This window comes from Cydia fagiglandana, chromosome 26, assembly GCF_963556715.1.
Source record: "Cydia fagiglandana chromosome 26, ilCydFagi1.1, whole genome shotgun sequence".
NCBI classification, from domain to species: Eukaryota; Metazoa; Arthropoda; class Insecta; order Lepidoptera; family Tortricidae; genus Cydia; species Cydia fagiglandana.
Window position 1 is genome coordinate 6,461,725 of NC_085957.1, and position 12,566 is coordinate 6,474,290.

General features: G+C 38.0%; 1 protein-coding gene across 1 annotated transcript in view; it reads right to left on the reverse strand.

Annotated features, from left to right (window-relative positions):
• LOC134677421 (translational regulator orb2) overlaps window positions 1-9,707 on the reverse strand; it is a 99,452-nt gene extending 89,745 nt beyond the window's left edge. Inside the window, exon 1 of the mRNA XM_063535878.1 lies at window positions 9,449-9,707. Coding sequence (XP_063391948.1) covers window positions 9,449-9,658 — 210 coding nt within the window. The 5' untranslated portion in view covers window positions 9,659-9,707. The remainder of the gene's footprint in view (window positions 1-9,448) is intronic.
• Between the last annotated feature and the right edge of the window lie 2,859 nt (window positions 9,708-12,566).

Below are 12,566 nucleotides of genomic sequence, written 5' to 3' on the forward strand. Positions count from 1 at the left end.
TGAACTTCGCTCATATTTCACATTTGTTTTTAACAATTTTCTTCTGTTTTTTGTCGGATTACTTACACCGGCAAATGATCAAATTAAATTTTCTATAAGACATCTTATGGACATGAGGTTTACCGGGAAAGATCAAAAAGATCCTAGAGCCGGACCAAGAAAAGTTTGCAGCGGATTTGATAGCCCACGCAATGCATGACAGGTTACTACTACCCTACGATGACCTATAGGTAGCCAATAAGGGTCACGCGTAGGGAGTCTCGCGCCGCGTGACCTAGTTTACGCGCTGGTCGATACTAGCCCAGTCAATGAGGCGGCCGGGATCGACAGTGATCTCACCCGTCAGATTTCAAAATTATTACACTAATAATAAAGGTCAAGAAGCGCTTATCAAGTTCCCTCATGCGCCTGATTAATACTAATCTCGTCCGTATGATTTCAAAAGAGTTATACAAGGCAGTGCAACAAGAGCCACGACACCGGGAACGATAGTACTATCCACCGTCAGATTTCATAAGTATTACACTAATAAGCGGGTCAAGAAGCACGTAGGAAGTCTCGCACCGCGTAATTCATTTCCCTCACGCGTCTGAACCCTGAGAAGCGGCCGGGATCGACAGTAATCTCGTCCGTCAGATGTCAAAAAATTTACACGCGTATAGCTAGAAGTCACGACAACACGAACAATAGTAATCGCACCCGTCATATATCAAAAGTTTTACACACAAATGCAGGAAACAAATGATCACGACACAGAACTTTAGGTGTCAATCCGCGACCTAGTTTTCTCACGCTTGTTTTGGATACGCAGCCCCAGCCAACGAATCTCGCCCGTCAGATTTTAAAAGTACTACATGTAGTAGATACAGCACATAAGGGTCACGACATAGAGCTTGGCTAGTGGACCGCGACCTAGTTTTCTTACGGGTTACGAGATATGCTACCCCAGCCAATGGGGCCGCCGAGATAGACTGTAATCTCGGTCGTCATTTCTCAAAAAGTATAACACGTAGTAGATACAAACGGTCATGACAGCTCTTGAGTTGTCTCGCGCCGCGAACATAGCGATTGATATGCTAGTGAATGAAGCTGTCGGGACTGAAAATAGTCTCAAAAATCTCAGCCGTCAGAAAAGAGTGAAATAAAAAAGAAGATTTTTTTGCAGACGGTGAATCAACTTTATTTTAACCGACTATGGAAACATTGTACTCGCTCCTTAAGCACAAGATGGCAGAATCTACTATGGACAACTTCGTGTCGGAAGCCGGTGTTGCTCGAAGATGAACAAGGAAGCGTAGTTAACAACGAGAACGGTAGATGGTAGCACTTGTTTTAGCAATGTACATGTGCACACATGTTTCTAATTCAGGCCACAAGATGGCAGAGCCTCCCCTATATTCGTCTAACTATGGAAGTGACATTAGAAAGGGACATGAAAAACATAAAAAAGAGTTAATTAGGTTTTTCCTAATCACATTAGGCGTTCGTGTTTTGTCACATACGCTATATGTACGTATGTATGACAATATTTTCCCTTGAGTAATTTGCGTAATAGCATAGTTTTTATTTGCTTTAGAATTTTTGGTATCACAATGGTTGCAAACAAGCGTACAGTCCAGCCCGTCTGATGATAATATGATAGTGAATGAGTAAAATGCTTGCGATATACGAAAAAAAACGAGTTGAAAAAAAATTCTATAATAATATAATAATTCAGCATTTTTCCATTCCATTTAGGCTTTGGCATATTTGGCCAAGTAATACACCTAAGTATCTAGAGTTAGACCAAAAAAAAGTCTACAGCGGTTTTGATAGTCCACGCAGTGCCAGTGTTATTTACCTATACGTCATAATTTCATACAAGTTTGACGTTTAAAATAACACTTGCGCTGCGTGGGCTATCAAAATCTCTGCAGACTTTTCTTGATCTAACTTAATTAAACTTTGCAAACCGTGTCAGACGTGGCTCACTCCGCGATTTCGTCGCTTTGCTACAGGTAGCTAAAAGTACATCCGTTCGACCCCAATTTTGGGGTTTGCCCTAAGCCGCGCGTGGCGCTGTCGCCACCTAGCGGTTACATCTGGGCTGATCGTGACAGACGCGTTTTGTTAGAGAGTGAGTCTTCTGTACCTAGTACTATTATTTATTTTGTGACCGTGTTAAGTTCTGTCTCTTTCTCACAATCACCTCAAATCTCATTTCAAATGTCAGAACGATATTGGGCGATGTAAAGTCTAAACAAAATTCATTTGATCTCTTCCGGGTTTCAGGAAAAATATGTGACGTTATCTATGAAAAGGGACCTTATTGTCGATGGCGCTTACGCCTTTATTATCGATGCTCCGATATAAATACAACGCCGCGCGATGCTGTGCGGCGCAAGCGCCATCGACGATAAGGTCCCTTTTCATAGATAATGCCCCGTATTATTACAATTTGTGAAAATATTATAACAATTTGTGTAAGGCTTAAGGATGTAATGATATACAACATCAAAACATTTCGAGGGATAAAATATTCCTTTTGAAGGCTAATTCCCCGTTTTCAACTTTCAGTGACAATAGAAGGCTTAGGGCCCGATTCGGATTTTGAAATAGACATCTATTAGATATCTTTTAATGCTTTTAGACATCACCAAGATACGATAACGATATGTTTAAGATCTAACCTGTCAAATTCGACATTTGCGCGATTCTGGAGATACTCTTGAACGATTTCCACAGGATATGACTTAGAGATCCAATTCACATGTAATAGATATCTTACGCTTAACGTAAAAGTGACATCGGTTGTCCGAATTGCGCTGCAAAAGAGAACTAGTTGGTATCTAAACTATAACGTATCTAGAATGGATTTAGTACGTGTCATCTCTAGTTAATATCTTGAAGTTCGAATACGGCAGTTAATATATTGATTTAATACGTCAGGCCATAAATAAACTTAAGTTTTACGCGATTAACGGAAATGAATTAGAGATCAACTAGATACGATATAGTAAAGACATGTGTCGTCCCACGGGTAAAGGTACTTTAAATTATGGCGGTTGACACTTACGCTATTATTAACGCCGCTCCAATAGTATTGCGGCGCTATGCGACGTATGCGCCGGCCACCATAAGGTACCTTTTTCCGTGGAACGTCACATATCTTCACTACAGTGAAACCTGGTTAATTGGCACCTGGATAAATGGAAAACCTCAATAATTGCAACCAAAAGTCCGGTCCCGGTCCCTTGAGACCAAAAGGCCTCTATAATTGAAATTTTGGAACCTCTATAATTGCAATTTAGATTTTAGTGCTTTTCGTAATTTTGCCTCTATAATTGACCACATCGCAACTTAAGACCTCTGTAATTGACACTGTGCTAAAAAAATCCGTTATTTTTGCTCTTGTTTTTACCTCTATTATTGAAACGAGTCTTGCTTATTACCTCTGTAATTGAAATAATGTAGTTCTATACAGCAGAAACAATATTTTAATAGCAATGATCATTTTATTTATATCTCCATCCAGAATTTAATTTATTTATTGGGTATCTATCACAGCCTGTAGTAGGTGAAATAGTTTTGATCAATAAAAAACAAAGTATGCTTTTTATATTCTAATAAAACTTTCTTCTACAATTCAAGGGAATTTTTTAAACCCAAATGATAAGAAAATAAAGTGGTAATTAATGTAGTGTAAAAGTGCAAGTATCGACGGAAGCAATATATAGAATGTAAGCGTGTAAATCTACTTAAAATGGTTATTTGCACCTCCATAAACGAAATTTGTCAGAACGCAACCTCTATTAATGAAAACCTCTATAATTGACACAACCATTTTTTGAACCTCGTTAATTGACACGACCTGCTTAAATGAAAAACCTGGTTAATTGACAAAAATTGGCCGGTCCCTTGAGATTGCAATTATCCAGGTTCCACTGTAATTCATATCTAGTGACTCTCTAATTCATTTCCCGAATCGCGGCGCCAGCCGCTATAAGGTACCTTTTGCAGTGGAATGACACATATCTTTACTATTTCATATACTTATAGTGAGTGTCTAATTCATTTCCCGAATCGAGCCGTAAGTCCCGTGTTAGTTATAAAAGTAATAATAGAAGACATATTTTATTTTACTGACTGTTGATGTTGTAGGTATGACCCGTACTGGTACGATCATAGCAAAGAGAATAGATAGTATAGAGGGGTCCTGTCATAGTAAATTTTGTAGTCACAGTAAATTTACTGCCATCAATCGACACACGACTAAAACTCAAAATGAAAACGTATAAAATTATCAAAAAAAAATATATATATATGGATAAATGATTTTATTATTTTTATATCATTTTGACCCATGTTCATTCACTGATATCTACGTGTTAAAATTGTTAAATATTAAACGGTGTCGTCACGCCATGTAGCCGAGCATAGGCCAAAGGTGTGTGCGCCATCTATCCGAGAATGACTTTTTCTTGATTTCCGTGGCACGTTTTTTCCTTAGACTTTATTCATCTTATACGAAGTTACATATGTTTTTGCTCATAGTAAAGTGTAGTACAGTCGCCATCAGATATATCGGAGCGGCCAAGGTGCTCACAAATATCTGAGCACGCCTCTATTGTCAACGCGTTAGAGTGCATGTTCAGATATTGTGAACACCTTGGCCGCTCCGATATATCTGATGGCGACTGTACCTATACGCGCAGACAACTGTTCAAATAAGGCACATTAATAAATAGTAAAAGTTATATTGGCGTCTTTAGTTTTAAGTAGAGGTCGGTATTTATATTGAAATGGTGGCAAACAGACATACAGTTTGGTGATAGAAACTACGCAGTAGAAGCAGTGCCGGATTAAGATATTATGAATATTATGATGCATTTCTAGATTCGGTCGCCGAATATTCGGTATTCGGCCAAATTCACTATCCGGTGCATCTCTAGTCTACACTGTCTCTAGTGTCTTTACTCTAATTTCCACTCTCCGTTTTTTATGATATATGAGGCAACCGAGCAGACGAATCGCCTGATGGTAAGCGATTACCGTCTCACATGGACACCCGGTACACCAGAGAGGTTGTAAGTGCTTTGCCGGCGTTTGATAGTAGGGTCCTTTCTTGAAGGTTTGTGTGTCGTGTCGGTTCGGAAATACCGCCGGCGACAGTTCATTCCACAGTTTGGCTGTGTGAGGCGGCAAGTTTCTCTAGAAACGCACAGTTGAGGACTGCCAACCATCTAGGTGGTAGAGCATAGACTAGGAATCCTCTAGACCGATTTTAGAGCAATTATTTCATGCAACCGATGATGCCAAAAATGCGGAGTGCGCGGGACGAGGTGAGCGAAGTCCCGTGCCGTGATTGGTCCGTTCAAAGACATGGACGTCACACAACACTTTCGACTCGAACATCGAGTAAAATTACCGTATGCGTGGCAGAGGGGGTAGCGCAATTATGCTCAGTCTGGAGGATGTTTTGTCTGCGTGGTAGAGAATGCCTAAAAGCGTTAAGTCAACCATTTGCCCACTTTGTATCTGGGAGATCGAGCTTCTGGGAGCCCGAAACCCCTATAGCTTTCATCGAAATCATAAGAGCCGTTTTCGAGATCCCCGTAATATATATCAGTGGCGGCGCGTCTAGATTGTTCGCAGGCAAGCCGCAGCTAAGTTGCCCTTCCTTTTCTTCATAAGTTTAAAGAAAACGGCCCAAGAGCCTGAATATTAGACAAGCCGATGGGAATCGAGTTCTATGGACGCTCCGCTACTGATATACACGGTGTAACATGAGGAAACCGAATAATTTTAATAGCGTATTCCTGATTACATTTAAAGACAACAATGTCCTATATTTTTTTTTAATTCGCCTATAGTTTCAGAGATAATATTAATAAAAAAAAACAAGTTTTTATTGTTACATAGTGTAAAAGGCCTTTTAAATGGTGATATTGATAGATGTCAAAAAGTAACAAGTGACAAGTAACACTTTGCAAAAAGTAGGTTTTACGAAAAAAAAATGTAAAAATCAGTTTTAAGTGACAAGTTTACCAGTAACATTAATTTTAATAGTAGAGTATTAATTTATGTACAAATACATTAATAAAATTGAAAAAACAAAACAAAAAAAAATTATTGGCGAATTTGCCTAAACTCATATTAAATTTTTTCCTCCTTTTAACCTCAGAAATGCGTGGTTAAAATTATTCGGTTTCCTCATGTTACACCGTGTATATACCTATAAATAAATAAATAAGAATTGCTCGTTTAAATATATTAAATAACGAGGGAGGTTAATTTCTTGGTGTGTAAGAAGTATAAGGTAAACAATCTTGATGTGTCTTTTTATTGAAAAACACGTTTAATAAATAAGTCACGGCAAATATGTAACAATTATGAATCTAATACGATCATTTATATTCTTCTGCTTTCATAAGTACCTAATAATTACTGATTTTTAAAAAGCGTATTTCAATTAAAAGACGTGTCAAGATCGCTTACCTTCTTGCAAGTTCTTTCTAATGCTAAAAACAACGAACTATAGATTTGCCAGTTTTAATAGTGAGTACCTATTATTTTAACTGACAGAGACATGAAATAACATTATATGTGTTTTATTTAAGTCAATTGAACTTGTTTACGTTATTCTAGAGTAAATAATTTTAACCTTACGTTTGTAAACAAGATGTGTTTATTCGTTTATTCATACGCTATTCCTTTTTTTAAACACACGCACACATCATAGATAACACGCACACACTTTTTTTTAACAAACAATGCATCTACAGAGTGACCTAACGGCTCGATTCGGAAAATGAATTAGATTTCTACAAGACTTCAACAAGTTACGATATGGATAATTTAAAGATATTTGTAAGATAGATATGTCAAATTTGACGTTTCCGCGATTCTGGAGGTCCTCTTGAACGATTTCGACAAGTTATGACTTAGATATCCAAGTCACATCTAGTCGATATCTAATGTAAATCTAGTTGATCTCTGTACCGTTTCTAGATCTTGTGATTGTCTCGTTTCCCGAATACGCGTGTTCTAGATCGATTTTCGTGAAATTTTGTAAGAAGGTTCCATGATTAAATAGATTTTTTTGTCGATTCAGTTTTTGGAAATTTTTCAAAATGGCGCAGTAATGGAGGTTCGCGAGGTCTACATCTCACAGAGTCACTATAGTTTGTAGTAATATAAGTATCTAAGTATCAGCTAGATAATGAAATTAATTACTCTATGTCAGTTTAAACAAACATCATATTTAGTTGCATGGAGTTGGACCAAGCTAACTCTGCAGGGCATTTGCAATGGCAATGTGTGGTAATGTCATCATTAAAGTCATATTTCTATGGAAATATGATGTTTTTAATGACTCTGCCTCATTTTGCCCTTGAACACTGTAGTAGACGAACTCTAGATATTTCTCAGGGATGCATTAATACTGATTAGGTAATATTAATACTTTTTAATGAATTGTGAAGGATATAAATATTAATTACTACTATAACTACTTATTGGTAGTGGAAAACGTTAGATGATTTTATATTACCGTTATACTCGTATGGCATTATCTTATAAAGTAGGTAACAATTACAGAGAAACCATAAATCTAACTCCAAAGAATCAGCGGTTTAATCGTGAAATTCGTGAAGAAGTAACTGACAGACAGACAGAGAGAGATACAGACAGACAGATTGAGTTACTTTTGCATTTAAAATACTAGTAGGGATTAGGGAACGCTGCCTGCGTGTTGGGCACCCTCCCGAAGGCACCAAATTTTGATAGGTATTTTTAATTTTTAGTTTTAGTTAGTTTAATTGTAGTTAGTTTTAGTTTTATATTCTTGTTTATGTCTTTTAGTAATTTAAATTTATATTAATAAATTATAAACCGTAGTAGGGATTACGAATTATAAGATTTATAAGCATGCTGGAACCTTTTTTATAGGCGTTTTGTGTAAGGTTTTAGTCTTAATCCTCCGAGATAATGACATCAAGACATAATATTATGCTGACTGAATTTCAGGAGTACCACGCTACTTTTATAATGGACAGCCTTCGCGTCTTACATTTTACATTATACCTACATGCTAGAAGGGAATTAGGTGGGTCCAAGGGAGGTCCTTGGTCGATAGTTGAACTGGCATCATATGACTGTATATATATATGTAAAACGTCGAAATTAGTTTATAAAGTTTATTCACGAAATTATCTAACTCAAAAACCTTTTAAACAGGTGATTTTCAAGTTTACATACGTAGGTGTATGGTTTGCTAAAAAGGAATTGGGTGGGTTCAAAAGGAAGGCCCTTGGTCGATAGTTGAATATCAGGTATTGGGTATATGGCTGTATAAAACGTCGAAATTAGTTTATTGACGAAATTATCTGACTCAAAAACCCTGATTTCTTTTTGAAACAGGTGATATTCATTTATGTTTATTGATAAGAGTCCATGTAAGTCATAGAGTCAGACCAACAAATATCTGTAGCGGATTTGATAGCCCACGCAGTGCAAGTGTTATTAATATGTCATAATTTCATACAAGTTTGACGTTTATAAAAATACTTGTACTTACTGCGTGGGCTATCAAATCTGCTGCAGACTTTTCTTGGTCCGACTCTATCTGCACCGATTTGAACATAACAAAGTAAGATAGTGTCATTTGTCATTTCTATAAACTTAACATTTTAATAGAAATTTGACATTATTATGACATTACCACACTTTTCAATTGCAAAAGTCATGCAGAGTAGGCTTGGTCCGACTTTATCATTGCTTGCATTTCTCATCAACATTTTAAGCAACAGTACTTACAATTTCAAAAAAGAGAGATATATCTAGAGCTACTCCAAGAAAAGTCTGCAGCGATTTTGATAGCCCACGCAGTGCAAGTGTTATTTATACGTCGTAATTTCATAGAAGTTTCACGTTTAAAATGACACTTGCACTGCGTGGGCTATCAAAATCGCTGCAGACTTTTTTCGGTCTGACTATAGTAAAATCTTTAGGTATCTTGCGTTGTCAATTTTTCCATTTTCACACTGACATTTACATACAACGTAGTTTTACTAAGTGAATACTTCCATTTCGTTTTTTTTCACATTTTATAGCGTAAGCAATTTTATTTACTATCAATAAAAACAAAAGCTAGACTAGTACCTTCAGAACCTAATCGATTTATCAAGTTTTGACGTAGCAAAACAAGTCGTGACACAGCTGAAAATTACTGAAATTCACGCTTCGAACGTGTAAATTCTGTAATTATAAGAATCGAAGTACGTTTTAAAGAATGGAAACAGCCTTTTTCTTTTACAAGAGTCGTGGTACAGATTATAAAACACTCGGTGTGTCAGTTGAAAACAATTTGACGTGTACGCGAACGTGGCATTTCGATTTTCAAATTTGTTTTAACGTATTTACCTGTTTTTGGGTGTGATAAGGTTAAATAGCCTACTGAATAGTCTACCTGGTAGGGTTCATCAGGTTTGCCCGGGTAGCTGGCGCTGCGGCGGTAGTCCGGAGGCCGCGGCGGAGCGGGCGCCCGGCGCCACGGCGCGAAGGCCGAGGGCTGCGGGGGCTGCGACGGCCACCGGTACTGCGGAGTGCGTCTAAAGGGCGCCCTGTACTGTCTCTCGTCGTCCACACTAGGAGCCCCCGGATACTGTAGCTCCCCCATTGCACGTTGTATCGACGCGCAGGCCGCGCGTCAACTGACGTTCTTATCGTCGGTCGATATTGCGTGCGCATACTGCTGTAACTCCCCTCGTACAAAACACCATAAGTGTTCTATTTCCACGCGTGGATACGCCATTTTGTTACGGGCAGTAAGTTAGCTTCTCTCCAGTAAACATATGATGTATCTCCATTGAAAATGACTCGTACTTACGCCTTTTTGTTTATGTATAGGTGGGTCCAAGAATGATAAGGCGTATGTACGGAAAATGTGTTATGGTGGGGCGGTATTTTGGAGCTGGCGAAGGTATGGCAAGTTGGTGCAGTCCGCACTGCGAAGATTATGTCAAACCCTGGGCTTTGGCGTTGTCAGTCGTTTTTTATCTGAAATAGGTCGGGTTTGGACCTTGAAGGCTAGCTTAAAGTTGCCTGAAAGTCTGCGAAAAGTTAAGCTTAACAGCGCCTTCTTATCGACTGATATTGATGATTTAATCTTTTAGACATCAAGATTAATTCGACTTCTATGTCTTAACTACTTAGAGAAGCGTAGCATCGTAGAGCTATTTACCTATTATCAAATATTACCTTTACGGTTTTTATTTCAATATATCATACAAGTTCCCCCCCCCCCCCCCCCCAAGATGGACTGATGACCTGGTGAAGGTCGCGAGAGTCCGCTGGATGCGGGTGGCGCAAGACCGGTCATTGCGGCACTCTTTGGGGGAGGCCTATGTCCAGATTGTCCAGCAGTGGACGTCTTCTAGCTGATATGATGATGATGATGATGATGGCTGATGATACATACAAGTTTCTGCCGGTGACTTCATCTGCATGAAATGATGATAGGTATTAAACCATCATATGCCCAATGTCCATCCTTAGGCCTCAAACTATCTTCGTAGAGTTAGACCAAGGTAAGTTAGCAGCTATTTTCATGGCACGGACTGTGCAAGTGTTATTTAAACGTCATAATTTCATAAAAGTTTTACATTTAAAATAACACTTGTTCAGTTTGGGCTATCAATATCGATGCTAAATTAGCAATTATATACAGGGTGATTCCGGGGTCGTGGAGCAAGCGATCAAGGCATGATACACAAGCCCATACTGAACAACTTTTACTATGGGACCAACTCCGAAATCGCGAAAAAAAAATTGGTAGTTTCATACATTTCGGCCGATCACTGTATTATGCCTTGATCGCTGGCTTTACTATGGGACCAAATCCGAAATCGCGAAAAAAAACTGGCCTTCCCATAGAACACGACAACATGTGATCGGCCGAAATGTATGAAACTACCAATTTTTTTTTTCGCGATTTCGGAGTTGGTCCCATAGTAAAAGTTGTTCAGTATGGGCTTGTGTATCATGCCTTGATCGCTTGCTCCACGACCCCGGAATCACCCTGTATATGGTCTAACTCTACCACATTTCATCTAAATCGGTTCTGCGGCTTAAGCGTGAAGAGACAAACAGACATACAGAGTATTCGTATGAAACCGTTTTAGTTATTTCTATAAGAAGTGTAAAAAGAGGAATATTTTTCGTAATCGCCAAAACTAGGTCAAAAGTGTGCTAACGCTAATACGAATCCAAAGACTGCGCTTTCGTGGCTTCGTCTAAACAGATTTTCGTAAAATTATTCACACGGATAAACGAGATTATAGGAGTTATATATTTTGCGCTATTTTTGTATTTGGTATGCTTGTCCATGTCATTGTGTCATAAGTAAATTACAATTACACTTATATAGGGACCTATTTTGCTGTTTTTAATAGGGCTCTATTGGTTACATAGGTTCCTTTATTTGTGATCGGCTTGAACTATGAATTAATATAGGTATTCATTTGCTTCACCTTTAATTTATTAAGCATACATTTACCTAAATAAGTAGGTATAGGTACCTATACATTATTTAAAAAAAGTTTAATTCAGATAAGCTATGTCGAATATGATAAGTATTGGGGTTAAAAACATTATTGGTTTATAACTTTGCGTAGTTACCATACATCGTAAATTTTATAGCATTTTCGGTGTTGTAATTGGTGTAAACAATTTCAACCCTAATGATTCATCATCATCATATCAGCCAGAGGACGTCCACTGCTGGACATAAGTAGGCCTAGGCAATAGACCTAGGTATAGACCCTAATGCCGATTAATTAGCTTTAATTACGTAAATATTGACCTTAATTTACCATTTCAGTTGGAATTATCTATACCAATTCCTTTAACACCCCTCCGCTGCACCAAAAATGCTATATTTACGATGTCTTTGGTAGGTACCTAGCCAATTACCAATGTATCCTATTCTATAGGACCTAAGGGGATGTCCATAAATTACGTCATCGATTTTTGACGATAGTTGACCCCCCCCCCCCTAAAATCATCCAAAAATCATACTTCGAATGACCCCGTTTCATCATACGTCATGCTACCATCATCCGATGTCCAGACCCCCCCTAATTTGAAATGACGTAATTTATTAAGTAATTTTGACCAAAATACCTATCGCAAAATGTTCAGGTAGGTAATCATTTATCAACCATTATAGTTCCATATTCAAAATTACAATAGTTTCATGGTTAACGTATAGGTACGCCCGTTATCAGCAATGCGCTAACATCCTAACATACTACATTATAGAATTACACCAAACGGGCACCAATGTAAGTCAGTGTGTCAATGTTATGTCGCCCTAAAAAGGTAGTAAACGACTAAACAATAGGCTGAAATCGATAACTTTTCTCTGAAAAACTGCAGTAGTTAGTACTTGATAGTTACGGAAAATTCCTTAAGATGGCGCTGGCAATAAACAACTTTTTTATTTTAGCGCCACCTAGTGCTTTATGCATGAACTAGCGAAAGTGATAACCTAGCTACTAAGCTCATGGGTGGTTGGTTATTTTAAA